General features: G+C 35.1%; 2 protein-coding genes across 2 annotated transcripts; both read right to left on the bottom strand.

Annotated features, from left to right (window-relative positions):
* Nucleotides 1–423: 423 nt before the first annotated feature.
* LOC133518601 (uncharacterized) lies at nt 424–5033 on the bottom strand (the record flags this gene model as incomplete). The annotated part of the gene is made up of 1 exon (XM_061852263.1): nt 424–5033. A coding segment is annotated over one exon (3756 nt), but the record flags the coding sequence as incomplete, so codon positions are not given.
* Nucleotides 5034–8298: 3265 nt separating this feature from the next.
* On the bottom strand, nt 8299–24302 carry LOC133519143 (uncharacterized). Its single transcript, XM_061853092.1, has 3 exons — nt 24088–24302; nt 10741–10938; nt 8299–9996 (listed from the first exon to the last, which is right to left on the bottom strand). Exons 1-3 carry the CDS (start codon nt 24112–24114, stop codon nt 9382–9384), a joined length of 840 nt encoding a protein of 279 aa, XP_061709076.1. The 5' UTR covers nt 24115–24302; the 3' UTR covers nt 8299–9381.
* Nucleotides 24303–25755: the final 1453 nt, after the last annotated feature.

Below are 25755 nucleotides of genomic sequence, written 5' to 3'. Positions count from 1 at the left end.
TTGTTCAGACTATACCGAACTGTTGCCATATAAATAAGAATAATAGCGTCCTCTTAACAATGATCAATTGATCATATATTATTTGGGTAGGCTTTACATTTTTGATAATTACCATTTCGGGAGAAAACGGTTTCCACTATTCCAGTACATAAATCTTAACAAATCACTTTACTTATAAATAAACGGCTTAATACGACCAAGTTTTAATCACATTATTCTGCCTTTTTAACAATTCTAGGCATATCGTATTGTACAGTATACTATTTTTTGGCTGACTCTGCAGCGTACAATGCTTGACGGTTACTACATACCCGAGGAAGCGAAAGATTCTTCAAGTGGAATCTTAGGCGTGCGAGGGTTTCAAGGTACGAGTGTTAAACAAATTTTGCCACCAAGTGAAACAAAAAAAAAAAAAACACCACATCAACGCAAGGAAATTATAATTGTTAAAAAACCAAAACAAATAAATTAAAAATGAATATTATTATATTTATCATTCAAAGTCATCATTTCGTCAAAAGTCAATTCTACCAGCCAATAAAAAGAAACCACTCAAAATTTGCATTTGGTTACTTTGCCACACTTGTGGATAAAATGCAACCTTCTGATCAGGTTTTCAACATTCAAGAGAACCTTTACCAGCTGGTGTGGTGAAAATGTAAGTACTATAGTATTACTTACACGACTTTTTAAAAAAGATACAGTTTATTTAAACAGTGATATAAACACAAAAATCTTAATCTAAATAAATTAAAGCAACACCTAATCTAACTAACACACACAAAAGACTATTCGCAAAACTCGCCCCGATCGTTTGCGTCTGTAGCGCAAAGGAGCCCATCACGCTCGCCGCGTTGCTTGGACGGCACGTTGAACGGCGAAGAACAACCTTTGCATCGGAAACGACCCAGAGCGAGGGTCATGACAACTCTACCACAAGCGTTTACTCACTTCCCCAATAAATCGTCTTACATATAACAATACAAAACCGAACATTAGGGGCTATAAATCAATTTATTTATACTTAATCAAATAATTAATAAACTAAATTGCACTTGATGCATACAATTCAGTCATCGTTATATCTTCATAGAGACTACATAGTTTAAATTTGTCAGAAAATTTTATCCTACTTAACAAACCTAGCGTAATCATAACATAATTATTTAAATCATGTAGGTACACATGTCATAGGTTTCATATTATGTGTTATGAATATTAAGATTAGTATGCCTATAAAGTATACATATTCAATATTATTATCTTTAAAAAAAACACTAACCGCTGCTGATACTTGTAATACTTTCTCTTGGCCTATATGTACGGTTAGGTGTCATTAGTGAAATCCACATATTCCTTGTATTAGGATCGCATACTACGAAATACACAAATAATACAAAACCTTGTAAAGTTGAAGTCAAACAAAACAAATACGACCACAATAAATTATTTGTAAATGATAAAATACCAAATACCCAAGTTAGCCCTAACAAAAAGAATAGAAATATAGATAGCCTGAACTGAGCGCCTATAAGATCGATATCTGTAGTTCTCATTTTTCCATCAGGGCCCCTGTATATAGAGTACAAAATTATAGCAAAGAGGGCAATATTTGTTGTTAGTATTATGCAGATTGGAACAATTACACTCATGATTAGAATAAAGCCTCTAGGATAGCAAATTAGGTATCTACCCATTTCGGATTTTGTTGAATCCGGAATATAGTTATCTGTGTCAAGTAATAAAATGACTATTATTGGAAGAAAAGGCAAACCCCAACCTAATGCAGTACATTTCATCATAAATCTTGATGGTCTGCACACTCCTAAGACTCGCACATATCTAACAAATTGTAAGCCTGCTGTTATAAGCATCCACATGAAACTTGCCAGAATAGAATAGTGTAATAAGGCACCAAGTATTATACATACTACCTCCATGTGCTCAGCAACTTTGTAAATACCTTGGTCGTAAACGATTATTGTCGTGTCTAGATTAAATACTACAATAAATATTAAAGGCAAGGCTATTGCGCTTGATAAATGTAGTAGAACTTTTGTACCTGCTTTTTGTCTCCAAGCAGAAAAAACTGATGCTGTTACCCATATACCTACTATACCTACTAAAGAAATAAAGCTTCCAACCAATGTTATAATATTCAAAACCTTTTTGTGATGTGCTTGGACCTCTTGGTTTATTAAACTACCGCCCGCATTAATTAGTTGGCCAAAATGAGTTAAATGATAACATTCACAAACTGTTATGCTGTTATTTGTTGACTTATAGGGCAAACATCCTTTCTTTCCCCAGAAACCTGGAAGGTCTCTAGTATTGTCTGCTTGAAAATTCCAATATCCACAGATTTTTTTACCCTCATAACCAGATAAGATGTCTTTAAATACTAGAGGCATGGCGTGCTCTAAATTAGACGAGTACCCAGGAATAGAAATACCAATAACTCGACTGTTCATTTCATATTTCTTGAATCCAATTTCTGGAAACATTGCATCGTTATAAAATACACTTATTACAACATACAGTTCATTATTTTCATTCAAGACGTTGGACGTGGAAGTGTCGTTAGAGATAGATTGCACAGACGCAAGAATTTGATCTGGAATCCATGTAGCAACTTCTAAATTTTTAATATCAAGCACATCACTCAAGGTTGTGTTTTTAAATAAGGGCTTAATTACCATTTTAGTAAAATTATTTGAACACGCATTATTAATTATTGCTATACCTGTAACATTGTTTTGTCTAGGATACGAAATTTGAACCACAAATTGAGGTTTGACTGCTAGAAAATAAGGACTTTCCTTTTCCTTGTCTTCTTCTACCAAATGTTCAATTATATCATTTACTGAATCCAATATGACATTAGTTGAATTAAGGGTTTGCGATAAAAGTAAATAACCTTGATCCACTGACATCACTCTGTCCATCACCCATGCTGCGTTATCTATATCTCCTAGATCCACAGACTTATTGTTTTCAGCTAAATATAACACATACTGTAATGACATCGATAAGTAGTATAAATCAGCGGGGATTATATTGTCTACATTTCCGAGCACTGCTCCAAGTCCATTGGTTAAAAAATTGATGCTATAATTATCAGGTATATTACCTTTCATGAAATCAAATAAGAATTTGGTTGTCCAAGTTGGTTCATAAGTACTATCACACAGTCCTTCAACGTCACCCCATGTACCTCCAAACAAATAAGATCCTAAACAGTGCCTTTTTACTGGCAGGCCATTAGCTTGCAAACAGAACTGTTGAGGAGCGGCAATCTGTCCAATTCGTGTTAGATCCCAATTCAACCTAAACATGTCGTCACTAGTAGTAGGTAAACAATAAATTGAACTGGAAATATTCACAAAGGTATAATTGTATTTAGGAAGCTCTATTTCTGCTTTTTCTTTTAATGTGAGAAAAGTTTGAAGGATATTACTGGCTTTATCATCGTAAATGTCAATCATTGCTACATGCAAATGCATTAAAAGTACCATATGCTCGATAGAGAAATCCAATATATCCATTACTAAAACTTTGTTAGCATGAAATATATCGGTAATACTTGAAACTAAATTGGACATGTCGGGTTCTTCCATGTCATATGCGATGTTGTATTTTTCGAGAACAAGGGCAAATACATGTTCTTCATTACAGTTAGGGTTTACAATTAATTTATCCGTGGCAACTAATGTAAAGTTTTTTGTATGGCCTTCGCACCAGTATTGGGCTGCTCGGTATGTCACAGGATCAATTTCATACACAACTTTGTCTATGTCACTAAAATCATTCACTTCCTTTAATAGCTTTACCTGAATAATAGGTTCGTCATTAACGTCTACGACTTTGACGAAACCCTTAGCGTTAGAAAAACACTGAACACCTTTATCATTATCATCGGATTTCCACAAACCTGAAGGATAATAAACTGTAAGGTGCATCTTATTTTCTAGGTCATTGTATTCAAACATAAATTCGGTTTCCCTGAATTTCATTTCTACTTCACAAGCCATGCAAGTAAACTTAGATGAAGTATTTGTTAAACTTAATATTCCATTTTCATTAATTATTCCCTGTAACGACGAAGCCTTGAGTTCAGATACTTCAAATTTATCACCATCGTCGTCTTGCAGCATGGTAATGCTATCAGGAGGAAAAATTTGAAACCAACACCATGTTGAACTATTTAAAGCATTTACTGCAGCTAGTTTTGTAAAACCATATCTCGTCAACTCACCACGGAGACCTTGGTTTGTGCTTGGACTAGGCCTGGGACACTTTGTAGTAAGAAATTCATCGTACGTTAAGCCAGTTTCATCGTCAGATTCCTCGATTCCGTAACAAGTGCTATCATTTGGCATAAAACGAAATCCATAGTAATTATCAGGGCAACCTGACGGATAACGAATCTCATTTACGGAAAAACACAAACTGGGATATTTCATGCTACAAGTTTCAGTTATTACGGTTCTCTGTTCGACGTTGAGAAGCAAACAATTTTTCATCATAGTAGGCCGCATTTGTAACATGCTATGTTTAGTGCTAGTTTCCACAATTCGTCCCCAATTTCGGCCAGGAACATGCCAGACAACTGGGTTAAACAGTTTGGATCTATGAGCTGGTAGCCAAAAGTATTTATCGTTTGTCGCATTTAATGATGTTAATAAAGATATCAGGTCGCTTCCATCTAAATCTGTTATAACGGTAGTTTTTCCACTTTTGTAACAAGGATAATCCCAAGCAGATGATTTGTTGATTTGATAACAGTAACCACTGTTTTCGGAAATCAGGTGATGCCCCGGAGGACATTTTGAAAAGTCAAAATAGTTTGCTATTTGTTGACACGCCTGCATCTCTTCTAGGCTGGGTTCCCAATGAGTTCCATTGCAGTTTCTTGTAATGAGGCGTTCATATCTAAAGCACAGCGGTCTGGACGAGACGTTTTCTGCGAGTGAACTCGAAGGCCAGGTGACTTTAATACCACTTTTTGATACCTCACGTGGGCAATCCTGTAAGAAGGTTTAGTGGAAAATTATATTCCTTCTCGTAGTATAATTACAGTTTCTTGTAATATGAGAGGTATGCTTGGAATGTAATACCTACCTGTATACAAATATTGACTAAAGTTGCAAATATTAATGAAATATAACAAATAAAGGACATGTTGGTGAACTTGCGTATGCCTGCAGATACGCTTAGAGTACCTACTGAGTGTTTGATACATTATTTTTATCAGGAGATAAGTTGGTCTAAATGAAGTGTCAACATAATATATTAATATAAATATACCTGTACAGATACAGTACAGGTTGACCTAAATTGCATTGTTGTCCGCATGAAAAAACTGATACTATACATGCTAATACATTGATTCGAAGCTTTTTTTATTGTTTGTTACTATTTACATATTGTGTAATTAATTGCTCAATGTTGAACGGCACATTAAAACGATCTGTATAGTGGTTTTTTTGCTTTTTTTTAATTATTGATTAGAATTTTTGAAGATCAAAGAGGGGTTTGGAGGAAAACAAAATGATGGCCGACTTTTATTTGTCAAGTCTTGATCAAATTTTGTAAGGTTCAAGAGCTCCTCATTCGGGGTGGGATAGCTACGTAATCTCTATGTGGGATTTCATAACCAATTTCAATACGTTTTACGGATAATTCCATACGTTTTCGTAACATAGAGGAAGATTTTTTATGGTATGATGAAATTGCACTCTTATTGTATAGAATAGGGAACCCTATCTATTCACTAAATTTTATCGAAATATGTCTAAGGAAAACAGGACAACATAAATAAACAGCACATGACTACTTTAATAGTTATCGTTTATAGCTCTCCCAAGGTTAGTAATGTACTAATACCTATTTCTTCTTCTTAGTCGTTCGATCTTGGTAGAGTGGCCGTGGTTGTTGCAATGGTTCCACATCATGGTCGTTGTCTTCGTTCTCTTTCACAACATGCATCGCTAGAAAGCTGTCACAAAATCGTCTACTCCACCATTGTTCTTTGTAAGGCTTTGGAATATGTATCTTCGCTGACTATACTTTAGTTTCTATTTAGGAATAAGGCTCATTCACTGGACTGTTACATTTTTTCCCCGGACTCTTCATAAAAGTAATGTTTAATTTAATTATTAAAAAAAAAACAACCTGTATAAATACAAAACGGTAGGTAGGTACAATGTCAAGATCAGTTTTGATACGATATCAGTAGCAATATCAATTAGTGGGAAAGATAGCGTAATATGTGCAGAGTGGAAAAAAATAATGGGCCCTGGAAGGAAAGTGCATTAAAGTTACAACCTTAAGTTAGATACGAGTAATTTTACTTAAAGGAAACATGCTTTTATTATTAAAAAGAAACAAAAATGCGATCATAGTTTTTTTTTCAATTCCTTTGTCTCGCCACTTTCCCTCCAGAGCCTATTTTTTTTCCAGACTTTATAGGCAGAATAAACCCTTTATTAAAAATCAACAGTACATACATTTCTATGGCTGAAAAAGCAAAATAAATGCACTGTTACTAAATTGTTGCTCAACTGTGATCTTAAAAAATTTAGAAATATTAACGAAACCTGTAAGTATTCTGTAAATAAAGGATTCTTATTTATTATTGTAAGTAGGAGCTACATTTTCAGATGTGTTAATATTCTGCTTCTCGTGACGGTGACAAATAAGTACAACTAATCGAAGGATAATAATTTTTAAGAAAAAAAAACCGACTTCAATGAGGGAGACCGGTGAAAGAAATATTATTGTTGATTTTGGATATCATACAATTAAATTAAAAAGACTGGTAATATACCCGCAAAATAAATTATTTCACACCATGCATGAAATAATATTAAAATTGGCTATAAGTTTGCTTAAAAGAGTTGAGAAGTACCCTCAATTCCTAATGGAATCCATCATCAAAATTCAAGCTTTACAAAAATGTACCTTGAAAACCTAACTGCTGCAAACGTGAACTATGCGGCATTGAAGTGTTCTATTCTGTTCATCATCAGCAGTTCCGCTTTATCAAATGTCACTTCTACAAATGTAAATGCTTGATTTGATGATGAAAATACTAAGATCACTAAGTATATAACATTTAAAGAGTTCCCTCGATGCCTCATGGACCCCATCGTCAGAACTTAAACTTGAAAAAATTTGTCTTAAAAATCTAATTTGCTTCACAAATACAGCGAAGAGGACAAATCGCCAAACGTGAACTATGCGTCGTTGAAGAGTTCCATTCTGATCATCATCAGCAGTTCCACTTCATCAAATGTAAATGCTTGATTTGTTGATGAAAATGCAAAAATAACTATATGTATGCTCTTCACATTTGAAAAGTTCCCTCGATTCCTCATGGATCCCATCATCTGAACTGAGTTTTGACAAAAACGAGACCAATGTGTATATATAGATTCAAACAAAAAATAATAATTCAAAATCGGTTCAGAAATGACGGAAGAAACGTACGGACGGTATGAAGTAACAAACATTTAAAAAAAAACATACACACCGAATTGATAACCTCCTCCTTTTGAAATCTTGAAGTCGGTTAAAAATGGCGTACGTCACTGAATCGCACTCTGTGTCTTTTCCTTTCTCCCCCCTTCCCCTCCCTTGATATCTCCTTATTATGTTAGTTGTTATTAATATACGTGCTGGTTTTTTTTACAAGTTGTAGCTAGTGTTGGTAGGAACTTGAGTCTTTTGAGTCAGAATTTAAAGAACACGACTCGTTTTTACGGCGCTTAAAAAACTTCCGAGTCTTTTAAGTCCCGAGGCGAGTCATTTATTGAGTCTTTTTTAAGAGAGCTCAAAAGGACTCGAGCCTCCGAATAAAGACTCCGTCAACAATTTCATAGGTTTAACCTAAATAAAAATAATGAAATTATGCGTTATTGTATAATTTGTGTAGGTACCCAATACATGAATATTACTTAAAGACAAAGCATTTCGAAATTTTGCAAATAAAAACATTAAGAGTTATCTGAAAAGGACTCAAGTGCCTACAAAACACTGAGTCTCTAACAGGTTGTAAAGAACTCGAGTTTCGACTGAATATGTGAGTCTGAAAAACTGAGTCGAGTTTCAAAGCAGAGGACTCAAAGGACTCGAATCTTAACCAACACTAGTTGTAGCTACCAAACAGCGACGCTATATAACCGACTATGTTGCGTAGGTAGTAGACCTTATACTTTTTCAAAAAGGAAGGGAAGGGAAAGGAAAGGAATTGTCTACGAGTTAACTGTGCCTGTACTGTTAATTAGGAATATAAAATTGTGTAGACAACTTTATATCGGTATATTTTTCTATAATATAATAATTATAATGACAAATATTGATATCAATAACACTTGTACAAACTTTAAAAATTATTAAAATACAAAAAGTATCACCAGGAACTTTGTCATGCCTCACAAATATTAATTAAAAATAAATTTAGTTGTCATCATCATCACTGGGATGATACAAGTAAGGATTACTCACGAAGCACCGCACCACAGTCTACCATGCCGACTACGAGCATCATCCGGGACTCGGTCAACTTATTCTCTTGCATATGCCGTGCGCGTTTGCTCGTCGTGACCGGGAAATAAGAACACGTCAAAATTGCGTCGAAGAAACAGTTTCAAAATCAAATCTTAAGCTGAGATAATAAACTGTAACTGCTGACTAAATAAAATATTACTTACACCATGTAATAGGTCAGGCACAGCTCTAGCACGGCGTGGGCGTGGCACGGTGTAGCGTAAGTCATTCTAACTAAATAAACCTAAGTCATTATAATACTTACAGACCGATTCGGACAGCGCTTATAAGATGTCACCAATATGATACTGATCTGTCAGTGTCAAAAGTGTGTTTGATTGAAGAAATGTCACTTTTGAAACTAACAGATCAGTACCATATCGGTGTGACATCTTATAAGCATTGCTCGAATCGGGCTGTTAATCTCAACATCACACCCATTGATCAAGATGAACATTATAATTTCTAGTTAAGGAATTTTCCTAATAATCTTGTTTTCTAAAATATTTTGAATATTTTCATATAAATCACGATAGAAAGAAGGCATCCCAAATTAAAAATTAATTTGAGAACTATAGTCGAACCAAACGGACGTCTCAGCGTGTGGAGGAGTCAAATTTTTGTTACAGAAATTTGTCATTTTTGATGACATTTACATACTTTGTCATTGCAATTTGCAAAATCTGAGCTGAGTTAGCTTGGTCCGGCTCTACATTTCGAAAGGTTGTCACGCTTAATGTTCTCTTTTTAATGCGTTTGGGGAGAGTATAGTTATATTTTGATCTAATGTTTGTTGACAAATGAAATATGTCCAATTCTGCCGTCTCCCTATCATTCTGACTTATCAGTTTTTAGTCCACCGCTTGGTAGTGGAGGTGGCGGCACATTAGGTATAGTGGGGTCCTTCGACGCGTAGTTGAGGAGGTTTAAATCACTTGGCTCTGAGGGAGGCGCGTCTGCACTTTGCGCAGGTGCGGGCGCTGGCGCTGCGGGCACAGCCCTGGCGGGAACCAGCGCAGGACCTTGCGATATCAACGTATTGGCCAATGGTCTATACAAGGGTGGCAAATTTGCATACGGGTTAAAGCTAAACGGATCATACGGGTCGTAGAATCTGAATCCAGAGTACGTGTACGGGTAGGTGAATGGGCCGACTTGTGTGAATCCATTATAAGCTGGATTAATACGTCCCAAGGGCAAAACTTGAGAAGGTAAGCCGAATTCATTTAGTGGTATGGGGGATTCTGTGTTCGGCGGGAGCGGCGGTGCGGACGTCGGTTTGTTGCTGTCAGATTCAGGCTGCGGCTCAGGTGGCGGAATCTCGCTGGAGGGAGTTTTATCCTCGGTTGGAGCTTCTGCAGGCTTCGGCGGAGTCTCTGATGATGGAGCAGGAGGTGCAGGTGCTGGCTGTCCCTTGGGAGATGGCGCAGGAACCGGGATCAAACCCTGAAATTTAATCAAAATATATAGTTATACAAAATCATTTAATTGTCGTCATGTGTACACAATTTGCGTTCAATGGTCATCACTCATCTTACAGTTGTTTAGTTCATGTAACAATAACAACAAAATATTTTTTTTGTATTCTTTTCATTCAAAGGCTCCTTTAAGACTTCACTTTATTCCCAAAAGTAATGACCTGTCTGGCCTAGTGGGTAGTGACCCTGCCTACGAAGCCGATGGTCCCGTGTTCAAATCCTGGTAAGGGTCTTTATTCGTGTGATGAGTACCTTTCTGAGTCATGGGTGTTTTCTACATAATTAAGTATTTATGTATCGTTGTCTAAAACCCACAATATAGTTTTATTGAGCTTAATATGGGACTTAGTCAATTTGTGTAATAATGTCAGTTACTATTTATTTATATTATCTGACATTGACATTATTACATATATTGTCAGTCGCAGTTAGATGGCAAACGTTTTCGTAAAAACTAGTGCCTACGCCAATTCTTTGGATTAGTTGCCAAGCCCAAAGGAGGTAGCATGAGCCGTGTCAAAAAAGCTGGGACAACGCAAGGATGAAGAAGAATATTTAATTATATTAAAAAGTTTGGAAGGCGGCAGGCGGTCAGAAGTATAGCGCTCAGAATTAAGTTATTATGGCACTGATAAGTGATTAAATATTTTACTCGATCTACTTTAGAACTCTTACAGGTACAACTGTGTAAAACATGTCATTGATAACATACATTACTGATAGGGTAGTCCCCATACACGAAGGGCGAGTACGAGAAGCCGAAGGGGTCGTGCAATACCGGCTGATACACCGGGTACGCTTTGCTGGGTTCCAGATTCTGATTGGATGTGATGAGCGCGTTGTACACCTTCGGCACTCGACCCGGCGCCGGCGCCGGTGACGCGCATACTGCTCCAAGCAGCAACACCAACTGAAATATATATAATACAAAATATAATAGTTTCTGATGTTTGGGATATACGCATAATTTAATAACATTGATAACATTCGATTATTTTGTAATATTAATCTACTAACTTCTTTACAACATATTGGTGGTTCTGATCCTTTGTCCTACTTACAGACTCTTTTTATGGAATTAGCAGATGATAGAGCAGAGATTTCTAATGAAAACAATTTAACGCGTACTTTCTTAGGTAATTTTATCATTACTATGATCAAACGTTTTCTGCAGTCAAGTTTAAGCATTTAATTCGTATGCATACTAGATAATCACCTGCTTGAGCAAAAAGCTAAACGCTAGTTGTTTATACTGTTTTGCTTAGGTAAATCCTCACCATCTTCGATTATATCAATAACTTCAGTATTAGCTGGGTTTTTCTATCATACGTGGCTATCGTGATTAGTATCAGTTACTAGTCTGTGCTAGTAAATACTTTTAGCCTATAATTTTCCCCTCGTTATGATGGAAACTAGTTTATTGAATCTCATTAAATGCGTACAGCAATTAGGATTTGCCTTGAACATAGCGTCAACGATTATATTCCCGTCAAGAAATAACACCTACCTACGAGCCCCGCGATACTGTAATCATAAGTACTAGACAACGTGCATTCATGCATTTTATTTACTTGTTTAAACTTTATTGCACAAAATACAAAAATAATTTACAAATGGCAAATATTTTAGTTTAATAAATCATATTTTGAAGCATTAATAAAAAAAATATTAACAGCACATTGAATGGCAATGTAGCATTCTCATGCAACATGTTCTGGATACCCTATGCAATATTATTTGCCTAAGTAATCGAATCAAAGCAATCGAAGCCGCTTATTGCTTTTCAAAGTGACTGTTTGAATAGTAGCAAAAATATTTTACCACTTACCACTAACAGGGCAAGTGCATATCGGACAACGCATAATGAACGATTTCGTTTCTTCATGCAATATAAAAAAAATACAAGTAAAAGAGCGTATCTTCCCGGCACTTACGTCGTTTTAACGCCTTCGACGGCGGTAACGGTTATAGCCGTACTTGTCAATTGAATTTGAACGCCGAATTTGAATTCGCCGTAAAAGCCGAACGTGTTAATAAGAAGATCGGTTTTTTTTTATTATTAATGGCTCAATCGAAAGTCTATTTATTAATCAAGCTTTATTTAAGCTATGCTGGTTGTAAAAATACTCTACGCCGCGCCCTTCAAAATATGACATACGATGATACAGAAAACATACTAACAGTCGTAAAATGATTACTTACTGTACTTTGACTAACTACTTACTGTAGTTGGTTGGGTTTTTATTATCTGTGATCATATCTGTGACGTTCTAACAAGTATGTAAGTGCGAAAGTAATGCGACCATAATACAGCCGCAGCATGGCATTTACAAAGATAAAGTATGGAAAAGTCATATCATTCATCTCACTATGAAAATAGGACATGACGTGACTCACTCTCTAGTTGCAATGTTAACTTAGACAGACTCTAGTTACCTAGATGTATGGAGTGCCTCCTGTATTGTATATGGATGTTCATTTTTCATTTTCATGCCTAACCTTAGTGACTGGTTAGTCCTATTTGGTTTGTAAATTTTATTACCTGAAGGGTGATTTGTACCGAATATAAATTATTTTGTATATTTTATATGTTGTTTGTAAACATTTTAACTTTTAAACTAAGTATTATATATAGCAAAATACACCTACGTATTAAAATCAGTAAACTCATTACGTAGTAAAATATATTTTAGATATAGTTTTACAGACGGACAGTTTCATTTTGATAGACAGACGGACAGACAGACAGAAGGACATGAAATTATAAGGGTTCCGATTTTGCCATTTTGGCTACAGAACTCTAAAAAAAGGATTTGTTTATTCGGAATCTATGCTTAAGCTGTTTGAGGTTTTAAACGCTTCAGTTTAACTCCGGTGTGTTATTTAATTAATATTTCATTTGTAACAGGCGTATCGTACCATTCGTACCACACCCAGTAGATCACACGTTTGGTATATTATATTTCAATCTTGTTTTGTGATAAACATTTTTAAGTAGGTGCTTACATTATGGCTCACAATCAGATAATTAATTACCTATATAGCTGTTAGATATGTAAAGGTTTTTTATCATGGTAATACAATTGCACTACCACGTCGGTTCTAGTATTTAAACCAGTAAAACATAATAATAACAAAAATTTAATTTTGAATCAATTATTATTTTATCACACTAAAGATATCTACTTACTTGCATGCATATTTAAAGTACTGCTAGTGACAGACAGACAGAACGGGTGGAGTTGAATAAAAGCTTGTATTCGTTAAGCCGAGCATTGTTATAAATAATTCATAAATTAAGTATTGCATATGGAGCAACACCTGTAAATAAATATTTATATTTTTGCATAGGCCCCCTACAATCATACCATATATGTAGACTACGTGGGTATGCATTTTATTATTTAACTTATCGAATAAATAAATAAATTTGCTGATATGAACATTACTGGCTTGTACATTTTTCCCTTCCAAGCATAACAACCGTATGTGACATTGGAACACCAATTTGAACATCTAGGTACTTTATTGCAGAAGAAGACCGTAAAATATGTAACTATAGTGCATGTGCTACAACGGAAGAAAACTACTTTTGTTTTTTTTTTTCAAAACCTATCGTGTGGGGTATCAAATGAAAGAGCACTATGAGACAATTCTAGATATATACTATACCTTTTAGCCACCTGTTTTCTAAAAATCTAAAAAAAACATTTTCGAAACATGCCAACTTTGGGCTCCCCCAGGTGATATGTGGCTCGGTGATTTTTTCTAAAACACACTACAAACGTCTTGTCATATTCATATCCTCATATCAAACGTTAAATAAAGCACTTAGTAAAATAATAACTATAACTATTTTTTTAAGATTTTTAACTTTTTTGCTATGGGGGGATTTTTAGGAACTACTGGAAAAATTTAATGTTTTGGTCTAAAGTACCTGTGTACCACAAATCGTCGATGTGGATATATATGCGGTGTTTTCCGTTGTAGCACATGCACTATACTGGAAAAGTATGTGATCCTCATTGTATACAATTTCTAAAATCGGCCGAAAATGTGTACCGCGATCGGAAATGAATTAAACTCAAGATTTCTGGCCAAAATTCGTTTTCGTGGAGGTCGCAGTTCTAACCTAACCTACTCTTCTGGCAACAATTCGTATTCGTGGAGGTCGCAGTTCTAACCTAACGTAATTATTTTTCTCGCAACAGTTTCTTTTTGTGGGGGTCGTTGTATCTGACCAAATCAACTTTTCTGGCTAAAGTTTGTTATGTGCAATTGCGCAGTTTACTACCGTGTTTTATTTATATTCATTTTATTAACAGAAAGCATAAGGTTTTATACATTTCCTAGTACCATATAGAAATTTCGTACAATAATATCCTAGGAAATATATACATTTCCTAGGATATGTGTAAGTATATTATAAAAATCTATAAAACAACATTTAATACATTTCTTAAATGGCTTCGGAATTCTATACAAAGCCTAGCTTTCATATATTTCTGGTGACACATATATTTTCTTTTCCAATGTAGGTAACTGTCTTTTATATGGGTCTTTGTTGTGAATATCTATACTTTCTCATGATAAGCGTGTTTGTATTTTTTTTGTATTTTCATTTATTCGTTGCAACCATGGTATTACAGAAGTTCTTTAAATAGAGTACAATCATGGACCCTACTAGGGCGTAGCAACATTTTTATGTCTAAGTACTTATTTCTAAGGCACTCTCATATAAAATAAATCTGTAAACAACAACGACAAATAGAATAATAGGTAATTAAAATCAAATATTTACAGCATTACAATAATTAAAATCACGTATCATCCATATAAGTAGTGTTGTTATTATTATATCACTCTAACATTTATCATGTTCCATTTTTATTAAGTACATAATTATGGTTATTATTAAGTATTTATTTATTCGAATTATTCATAAATTCTTGTAGGTTGTATGGACATTCATTTAGAAGGTAACTCTTAAGCTTATTTACAAAATTATTATATTTGGTTTCATTTTTTATATACTGAGGGATGTGGTTATAAATTCGAATGGACATTGATTGTTTCATTACTGCTAGTCCTAATATTTCCAAAATTTTACTATAAATATTTTATACGGTTGTTAGGTTGTTACTATGTGTGCGCGCAGCATTGTTGGCCTGTTTTTTCTATTGTGAATATTATTACCTGTTTTTCAGGGCGTGTACGCTTTTGTTGTCAGGTAGCTAATTTGATTATAATTAGATCACTTGATAGGATGACCTTATTGCCAATATGTGGAGATCGGTATAATAAAGAACCTTTATTATCGCAAGTAAATACATTTTTTTTTCCAAAAACATTCTCTAAATCAATAGACGCTGCTAGCAAACCCTTAGCTGTTATTATTTTTGAAGACCTATCAAATTCACTTCATTGATTATACGCAAGAAAAAAAAACACTTAGTTACATGTATGGAGTGCCCCTTCAAAATATATTTTTAGTTATTTAAACTTTATTGCACAATATAAAATTGTACAAATGGCGGACTTAATGCCTTAAGGCATTCTCCGCAGTAAACCATTTCTATACATGTTAACTTCTAAACTAATAGCGGCTTACAAAGTACACCTGAGTTCTATTTTTAACCGACTTCAAGATTTCTGAAGGAGGAGGTTATCAATTCGGTTTTTTTTTTAATGTTTGTAACTCCACAACTTCGTCATTTCTGAACCGATTTTGAAAATTATTTTTTTGTTTGAATTTATATATATACAGACAAACGGGACCACCGTTTTTTATCAAAACTCAGTTCTGATGATGGGATCTATGAGGAATCGAGGGAACTCTTCAAATATGAAAGGCTCGTACATATAGTGATCTTAGTATTTTGATCAACAAATCAAGTATTTACATTTGTAGAAGTGACATTTGATGAAGTGGAACTGCTGATGATGAACAGAACGGAACTCTTCAATGATGCATAGTTCACGTTTGGCAATTTGTTCTATTTGCATGTTTGTCAAGCAGTTAGGTTTTCAAGGCACATTTTTATATTTCTAACCTATTTCGTTTTTTTAATAATTATCTGGTGGTTTATTTCATGCATGGTGTGAAATAATTTATCTTAAATACAGTCGAATACCCTATTGCGGGTATCTTACCAGTCAACCATAGGGCAAATCTAGAATGTGTCAAGGTGCGTGACAAACCTCCTTTTCTACATAATTAGGCGTAGGACGCTGTCTTTTTAATTTCATTGTATGAAATCCAAAATCAACAATAATCGTTCTTTCACCGGTCTCCCTCATTGAAGTCGGTTTTTTTTTCTTAAAAATTATTATTAAAATAATCTTGAAGTTTCCGAGTAAAGTGGCTGTGGCTAACGTCATATTTTCATAGAAATTTTACATTAGAGCAGAGCAACGTAGCTTGGGCTGACTCTATAAAGGTTCTGTTTTGGTCATTTTGGCTACGGAACGCTAAAAACGAATTCGAATTCAATTTGAATATGTCATTTTCATATTAAAAAGGGACCAAAGTGCCGGTTATCGATAAGGCCGAGTTCTAATAGCATATTCACGGTTGGAGTACCTTCTATGATCTGAGCGCCTCACAGACACACGACAATAAGTTCATGTATCTTTTGCTTGATATAATAAAAATTTGCCCGTCACTCGGCTGTTCACATTATTGACCAACTCTTATAATTATACAGAACCTCGTCATCGTATGAATGATACATTGAGGCTTTTTGTTCTGCGTTCCATTTCTTAGACCTTGAGGGTGCGGCCAAGGCACGGCATTGTGTGTCGATTTCCGGATCGCAGCAGGACACGACCTACAACTTATTCGGTCACCAAGATATAAAACGTACACTTAAAGGGCTAATACACCAATCGTGCAATCGAATCGTCGAAAGAAATTTGAACGTCAAATATTGACCATCTTTCTTCAAGTGTACAAATAGTTTCACGCAACTAAGCGAAGTAAGGCACTAAACCACTTGTTGTACCACAATAATTATTTTTTTAAGTAAACTGTTTATATTACTATATAAAGAACCCGTGTGTGTAATGTGTGTAGAAAATAATAAGCCACGCCAACATACTTCACATTTTGGTTTGAAAATAATTAGACCAGATGAATGGTCCACCCACAGATGCAGATTATCTAAGGTCTGAACTCATGTAGGCATTGTAGCCTAGTTAGGCGTATGATTCCAAGGATTAAAATATTGTTATGCTAAGTAATGACTAACGTCAATATTATCTCAATGTTACAACTACCCAATGAAATTGAATATGTTTTATGCAAATATTCTCACAAAGAGATGGCATGAAGACAAGGATTTTTTTTTTTACCTACAAACAAAAAACTGAAAATAAAGTAAACATTTATGCACACCTCCTGGGATTACGTCAACTCAGATTACACGTACCAATTTAGGACCAAACGAAGGTATTATTTAACACTATTTCCAGCTTAATGGAAATTTATTCCTGAAAACGCTTTTTATGGATCTAATTTCATTGACCTAAAACAGTTTTATTGAAATTCATAATAGTATAATCACACACTCAGATACTTAGAGGAACCTACAGAATCGATGTATTTAATTACTGTCGAATATATATAGATAGCGTATAACGGCCGCATTAGCCACATAATGTGTCTAGTTTGAGGTTTCGCAACATGGCATGTGAAACCAGCGGTCGTGGGTGCAGTAAAGCATATTGTCAGGAGATAATATCTGTGTCCTAACAATTTGAGACACATTAACCTACATGTGGCTGAACTTGAAGCTTTGCACAAGGTGTTGACTTTGCACGTAATTAATTAGTCTATTGTTTTGACTAATTTGACAATGACAGCGCTTACACTGTGACTTTGGCACAATTTTGGCGACAAACAATAGTATCTAACTAAGTAAACTACTGTTTAACCCCCAGAACTTGATTAAGTACTTGATGACAACCGAACGACATTTAAGAGGCTGTCAATACCTAAAGCGCGCACACTGTCTATTTGTATCGGAGTAAATGAGATAGCACTGTCGCATGTTACTGGGCCTGGGCAAGGGAATAATAAGAAAAATATTTAAATAAAAATAAGTGGATTATTAGTGTAATATTTAACTCGACCACGGTTTAGATATAAATGTTTTGAAATTGTGATTTTAATTGCAGACCCATAAGTCAAAACAATAAAGACATAAAACCGTTTAATTGAGATTTTAGACCAATCTTTGCAATTATTTTCTATCGAGCCAATTTCGTTCAATCGTGTATCGAGTACGACCACGGTCTTTGAAATATCATTAATATGAACATATATTTTTCTTACTTGACTAAAACAAATAGTCTTTCTTAAAAAACTGTTTAAGTAACATCAATTTCAAGGACATTGGGTGTTGACGGCCTCTTAATGAGCTAAGATTCGATCGAGCTAGAAAGCTAATAAAGATTTTATTATTATGTTTTGTAAATGAGGGTTCGATTAATTAATCTGACACATTAACCAAGAATATGTTTTTGAGGAAAGATCAGTTTTGCAATTTTTGCTTTAAACTTTTTAAAACTACTTCTCGACGTCGCGGGCTGACATTAATTAAAAATTCCTTACCTATCGGTTCATAAAGCACATAATTTTTATAACTTGAATAGAAAAAAGCGCTGGTGGTAGTTAGCGGTAAGACGGTGCGACGTGCAATCCGGGTTCAAACCCCGGCTCGTACCAATGAGTTTTTCGGAACTTATGTACGAAATATCATTTGACCAGTCGCTTTACGGTGAAAGAAAACATCGTGAGGAAACTGGACTAATCCCAAAGAGGCTTAGTTTACCCTCTGGGTTGGAAGGTCAGCTGGCAGTAGCTTCATAAAAACTAGTGCCTACGCGGATTCTCGGGATTTATTGCCTAGCGGACCCCAGGCTTCCATCAGTCGTGGCAAAATGCCGGGACAACGCGAGGAAGAAGAAGAAGAATAATAATGGATAGAGAGTTCCTTTGGTGCCGTTTGTACGCTTGCGTTTCTCGATCTATACGATTAGTTTTGCTTTATAAATAGTGCTGTTCCATTATTATGTCCCCACACAAGCGTCTACTACTCCATGACCAATTGAAATGCCAAGGCCTCATCGAACTGTCCGTAGTTCGATGGACTCTGGCTAGTAGGTATACATTAGCATTACCGAATATCTTCAATACTCTACTTATCAAAAATTTACCTGACCGTCGCAGAAGTTAGGGTAATTTTGGGGACTTGTATTTATGTATTGCGGAGAGGTATGTGTAGATTTCGTTAGAGGATGACTCAAGCACGCTAGACCGGGCCGGGGCCGGACCGGAGCTTCCAGCGCTTCTACCGATCAGCCGTCATAGAAAATGACGCGTCGGACGTCTCGGTCCGGGCCCGGCCCGGTCTAGCGTGAGTCATTCTTAGTTCTTTGTGAATTATAGAGTGATACTGATATTACATATTTCTTAGTAATATAAATAAGAGACTCATAAGGAATAAGACCCATAGATAAGTATGATAAATTATTATACTAATCTATGAATTCTACAATATTTTATTGTGATCTAATTGACATTCAACAAAACAAATTAATGTATCAAATTTAATTTATATTATATAATGCTCACTATTGAAAAATTAATTGACATATATAACTATTGATACCTAGTACCCGAAACTGTAATAATTAAGTAATCTAATCTGTAACTATAAACTGTATTAATAACTGCAGAGTATTGCATTTCTTATGTTAATCAAATTATAACGTGTATTATGTAATAATATTATAAATAAATGAGTATGAGTATTGCTCTTATTATTAATAATGTTATTACTGACTTACCTTTAACTTTTTAAATACATTTTGACCCTTTAATGAATTATCGTTTCGTGATTAATTATTTCAAAACGATATTCAATCTATTCCAAGGATCAGTGTCTGATTGGTTTTAAACTAAACCTCAAGTTAACATACTATGAAAGGTGCCTTAAAAATTACATATTTACGCAACTCAAATCACGCAGCTTGTCCACATTACAAACTCATTCCTCTTAAGGCATTGCATAGTGCATCATATGCTTAAAGATGTCATAAGACAAGGTTGAATCATTTTGCATAAATGGGTAGTAAAGTATTAAGAAAATTTTAAAGATTTCCATTTAATCATATTCCAATGAAACCTCTCGCAGTATAAGAAAGATAAATGGTGTAACATTTACAACGAGGCCGGTGCATCATTGTGCATTCTCAGTTAAGGCTGTGGAGGTCGGTGACCCTGCGCTTGCACAGTCTGCGCAGACTATTGAGCTGCATCTAAAAGCACGAAGCTACCTATTCATTATACGATGGCAAATTATATTCCTTTCTTATACTTAAATATAAGTTCTTTTTTAAATTTCTTCTCGTACCAATACCTTTTAGTATATCCTAATAAATATTTCAGTTTAGATCTTTTAATTATAAAATATTAAAAAAACCGGTTAATTCACGTAATTATTCGTCGCCATTGGCGACATGTTACGGTTACACATGTAACATGGTATTGGTTTACGTGAGTTAACCGTTTTTTAGATATTTTAAAATATGTCGCACGAAAATTTAATTTCAAAATATAAGTATTTTCTTCAAGCACACATTTACTTCTATTACTACTGTAACACACTACTGACAAAATAATTAGGATTCAAAATTAAATCATGCAATTAATATTATAATTTTAGGTATAACGATAAATTTATTGCGCTACTTTGCGCGAACAAGCGTGTAAAATCTGAAGTTAGTCATTGACACGTTCATTATCGACACCGCGGTAAGATTACGCGTTTACAGACAATAGAACATAAAAAGCCATCAGACATACTGTAAAAAAACAGAAGCGGAATGAATGTTTTGTCACTAGTTTTATTATGCCCATTTTGTTGCGGTGCTAGAACGCTGGCGGTTCAAACATGTTGAACACACACACAAAAAATTTAGTTTTTGATACAAGCTTTTATTGACTGTACTTTTCTTACCATAAGTAAATAATACTCATTGAAACAATTCTAGAAACCCTAAACACAATTAGGTTGCGTTTTTTCATCAAAGAGTTCCTGTGGCCACCTCCTGTCTCCATCATCAGATCAGCTCAATGGTACCATAATATTGTATTGTCACCCGACTGACATCTGTATGCAAATTTTCAGCTCAATCGGAAATCGGAAAATGGGACAAAATTAGCTTCTAAGATTTAACCCACACTAGCTTACAAACTTACATACTAATAGGGCAAGTTCAGTAAAAGCAACAATATCAATGATGCATATTTTTACAAATATTAATCATTGATATTATGTATATCACATGTGGAAGTATTGGGGCATTTATATAACGTAAGTCCATTTCTAATAATTCCTGACAGTTCATACCTATTTTCCAAGATGCTTGTTGAAAACATATAGGTACCATCCGCATACGAGTAGTTAGGTACATATGTCAAGAAATTGTTAGTAAAAGCTAACTTGGTGTATTCGTATGTAAGACTATTTGCTCGGCTTCTCGAGTGTAACAATTATTTACATATGCTGTTCAGTAAACAAGAAGCCACTATACATTGTCTGCTGTGATAGTCTGCTTTAAGTTATGAACATTTTCGTTTAAAAGTTATTACAGAAGTAAGAAACAAAACGTAAGGAAAACATAATCTTGGTGTATTCAGAGTTTTCAAGAAAACAAATAAAAGGTTTTATAATGCTATGCTTTATATTATGGCTAAAATTATATTAATTTAGTAACTAAAACCTTTTAACGCGGAACATTTAAAAGTAAGTACTCTTTATTATTGTCATTGAATGCTATGCTTGGAATGTTTTTTTAATAAGATTCTTTTTAATACCACGTCGGTGGCAAACAAGCATACGGCCCGCCTGATGGTATGCATTCACCGTGGCCTATGGACGCCTGCAACTCCAGAGGTGTTACACCCTTTAAAAACCTGTACACTCCTTTTTTGAAGAACCCCATAGTGTAGGTGTAGACCCTCGGGAAAACCTCGGAAGGGAGCTCATTCCACAGCCGGAGTGTCCGCGGGAGGAAATTTTCTCTTAAACGCAACCATTTAGGTTCTACATAGGGTACGGTTTCTATAAAGTTTTGTATTATGAAATATTTTTCAAAATAAAACAACCAATGCAATGTGTGTGATTTCAATAGGAAGCATACTATGCCTAAGGTCAATAAGTAAAAGTTATTCTTAGAACTAATCTCACCTAGATAATTATTATATTGTTATGCGTGACGAATAATTAAATTGGCGTGTAAGTTGGTCTTCAGAGGTAGTATGTGGATACGTGTACGTAATAATAAAATTAGTTTTAGCTTGTTATACGAGTAACTGAACTGGTACCATTGGGATTTAGCAGGTAAGTAGTAGGTGTTTAATTTTGAATAACAAAAATATGAATTAGACACCTTATCAAAATAAACGCTGATTAATCATATTATATTAATAAAAACATGTCGTAAAATTAAAGAAAAGTTTCTCGTTTTGATGTCCTTAGAAGGCAAATGTTCTACTGATTTATACTGTCCGAATAGTTTGCGGGAATCGAGTTAACGAACAGACTGTTTACATATTTGAATTAGTATGTGGCTTCTCTTATTAATTTAAACTTTATTGCACAAATTTACAACAAAAAAAAGAGTATATATGGCGGACTTAACGCTTTAAGGCATTCTCTACCAGTCAACCATTAGGATACACAGAGACAGTTTGGTTCAGGATTGCAAAAAGTGGGTATGAGAATAGATAGAAGTCGAGATAACTACGATAATTTATACGTACGCAAATATACATTTTAAATAAATACATATTCAATATATATATAAAATAACAACGACAACAATTTAGCCTATATATGTCCCATTGCTGGGCACATGCCTCCTCCCATGCGCGAGAGGGCTTAGGCTATAGTCCCCACGCTAGCCCAATGCGGATTGGGTACTTCACATACACCTTTGCATTTCTTCTCAAATCTATACAGGTTTATAAATATACATACTTATATATACTTATTTATGTACCTAGTGAGTGAGATATCACATTGACATCTAGTCACGAATGTTTTCAAAGAACTGCTTACGCAACTTGCTTTATGATAAGATATTCCATTGACTTTAGTTAATAATTGCAATATACAATCTCATGAGTTAATATAAATACGTTACTATCGCTTGTAAAAGTTTATGAGGACAAATATGTATATGTATGTACATACCATATATGTAAGTATGGGAGTGTGTACTTCCACGCAAAAGCGGCTTTGTAAGAACAGTACCCCTAGTGTAAATAAATTCGATTTTGAAACGTGACGTACGCGTTTGCGTTTAGTCTCATTTTGTATTGGATTTAGAAAGAGCGCGCCAAGCGGGACGTTTTGGAAACTCAAAATCCTATACAAAATGAGACTTAACGCAAACGCGTTCGTCACGTTATGATGTCGATAAAATTTACACTAAGGGTACAGTTTTGAATGAAAATTAACACAGGTATGTACTTTATAACGTCAAATAAGACAGATGCAGTGTTGTCTGCTTAGTAAGCCTATGACCTATGCAGAGCAATACCCGTGAAAAATATTGTAAAAAAAATTGGAACCTGGTAAAGAAAACAATATTATTATGGACCAAAATAATAATTTATGTTTAAGCAAATTAATTAAACTAACAAATAGATAAAGAGGAATAAAAATATTTCGAGTGGAGAAATGATATGACATAATTATGACTGTAAGCCAAATGATTTTCTGTCAAAATAATATTTTGCTTGCATTTTATTTTAGGGTTTACGTTTTAGGGGGGTTTTAAGGGCACCAATGCTACGATAGAAAATCACATGAAAAAATCCCGACTAAAACGAAAATAACCTGTCAAATAATTTTAATATTATCATTAATTCAGTTTGTAATATGTTTAAATTATCTTTAAGTTTTTATTTTCTTACTGTAATTTATTTGTGTATATAAATCGCTCAATTTGTAAAATAAAAGTTTTAATAAAGCTAGTTACTCACGTGCAGAAGCAGAGAGAGCCGCATCATGTTGCGCGCGCGTCGGCGAGTGGCTGTCGAATGGCTCTCGGAGCGCCCGCGCAGCGCAGCTCGCCCGCTGCTGGAAGTGCCTTGGACTTATCGATGCACAAGCTATAAGGTGCATATACACGGTGCTAATATCAAATGTGATCTGTTTACGATTTGAACTTTGCTATCAACTTGCACACGACATCCTATATTTTTTCAACGTACTTGACTTCAGGAGGAAGGATGAGGAGGAGGTTTCAATTCTAAGATAATATTACATTAGAATCACTCCTCTCCTCTTCTATGTTATTGAAATGAGCAGGTTTTTTCAGAGGGTCGAAAAGGACACTCTGGGTGAATATGTAGAGTCGAAAACACTAAGTTTTCATGCCAAGAGTTACATCAAGTATGGAGCTTATTTAAGTCTGGATTGAGTATGGTCGTTATGGTTGAGGAAATAGAACAACCAAAAACATTGCCATGTTAAATGTTGCCGAGACGAGACCACAATGGCTCGCACTGTCAAAAAGTTATCAGATCTCATATACAGACAAGCTTTTAACTCTACATGCCCTAACTTCACAAACTCTACACCTTACTCAAAATATCCGAATAATCGAGCACGTAGTTTCGTACATTGACGTGTATCCTTAAATTTAGTGCCTATGCGCGAGAGGTGACAGTTTTATACAGTAAGTGCCCTAACTTAAATATCCACATCGCCATACTAGCTTTATAGAGAAGTTGGTCATTATATTAGAGAACTGACAGTACGGTCACGTCATAATTCCTACTACTACTCGTAAGTACAGTCACGTCTAAAAATATCGATACGGAAAATGAGCCAAAATATATATACACGACCTTATTGCCCATATATTAAGGTAGTGGATACATATTTTTGGCACTTTGTCCGTATCGATATTTTCAGACGTGACTGTACTTACGAGTAGTAGTAGTAATTATGTAAAATTTAGCAATGTTGCTTGGTGAACATCAGCAGTGTCGCTTCCAGATCTCTAGATCTGGCGGTACGTCCTTGCTGGCGAATGCAGCGACACGCCCTGCGGCAGTGCTTTGTCCTACTAAACTGATAAGCTTCAAATTATAATTAGCCTTATTGCGAACCTTACCTTCTTGTGTTTTGGGCTAATTAAGTATAACAACTGCTGCTGTATAATCATTGCTCATTGGCCATTGCCCTTACAATATTAATTCTAAACCTCAGCCTTACTTAAAAATAAAATCCATAGAAAACAAGACCTTGAAAGGCGACGTATGTGGAGCTGCCTGGCTACTTTTTTCCAGCGATGACTTAGCAGCACATTTACAAGAAATCTTCGCCGCCCTCAGGGATAAGCATCGGGTGTCTTCGTTTCCTACCCAGACACAAGACCCCTGTACTCTAGTTAACGTCAATATAAGCGTAACTGAGAAGGTGGTGCAAGAATCAATACTGTTTTCTCCAACGGATCTGCACACATTAAATAAATACATTCATTACATAATTATGTGGGGACACGGGTTCAAATCTTATAAAAGAACTAAGCGCCTTGATAAATCTCATGTCAGCGGGCCCGAAAAGTTCCAGATCATTCCCCTCTTCTAAGGCGTGAACCTAAGCCAAAAATTATGGTGGCATTGGCATCCGCCGAATTGGTG

This window comes from Cydia pomonella, chromosome 6 (assembly GCF_033807575.1).
Source record: "Cydia pomonella isolate Wapato2018A chromosome 6, ilCydPomo1, whole genome shotgun sequence".
Taxonomy (NCBI): Eukaryota; Metazoa; Arthropoda; class Insecta; order Lepidoptera; family Tortricidae; genus Cydia; species Cydia pomonella.
The sequence above is the reverse complement of the archived record's forward strand: the minus strand, read 5'-3'. Positions and strand labels throughout refer to the sequence as shown.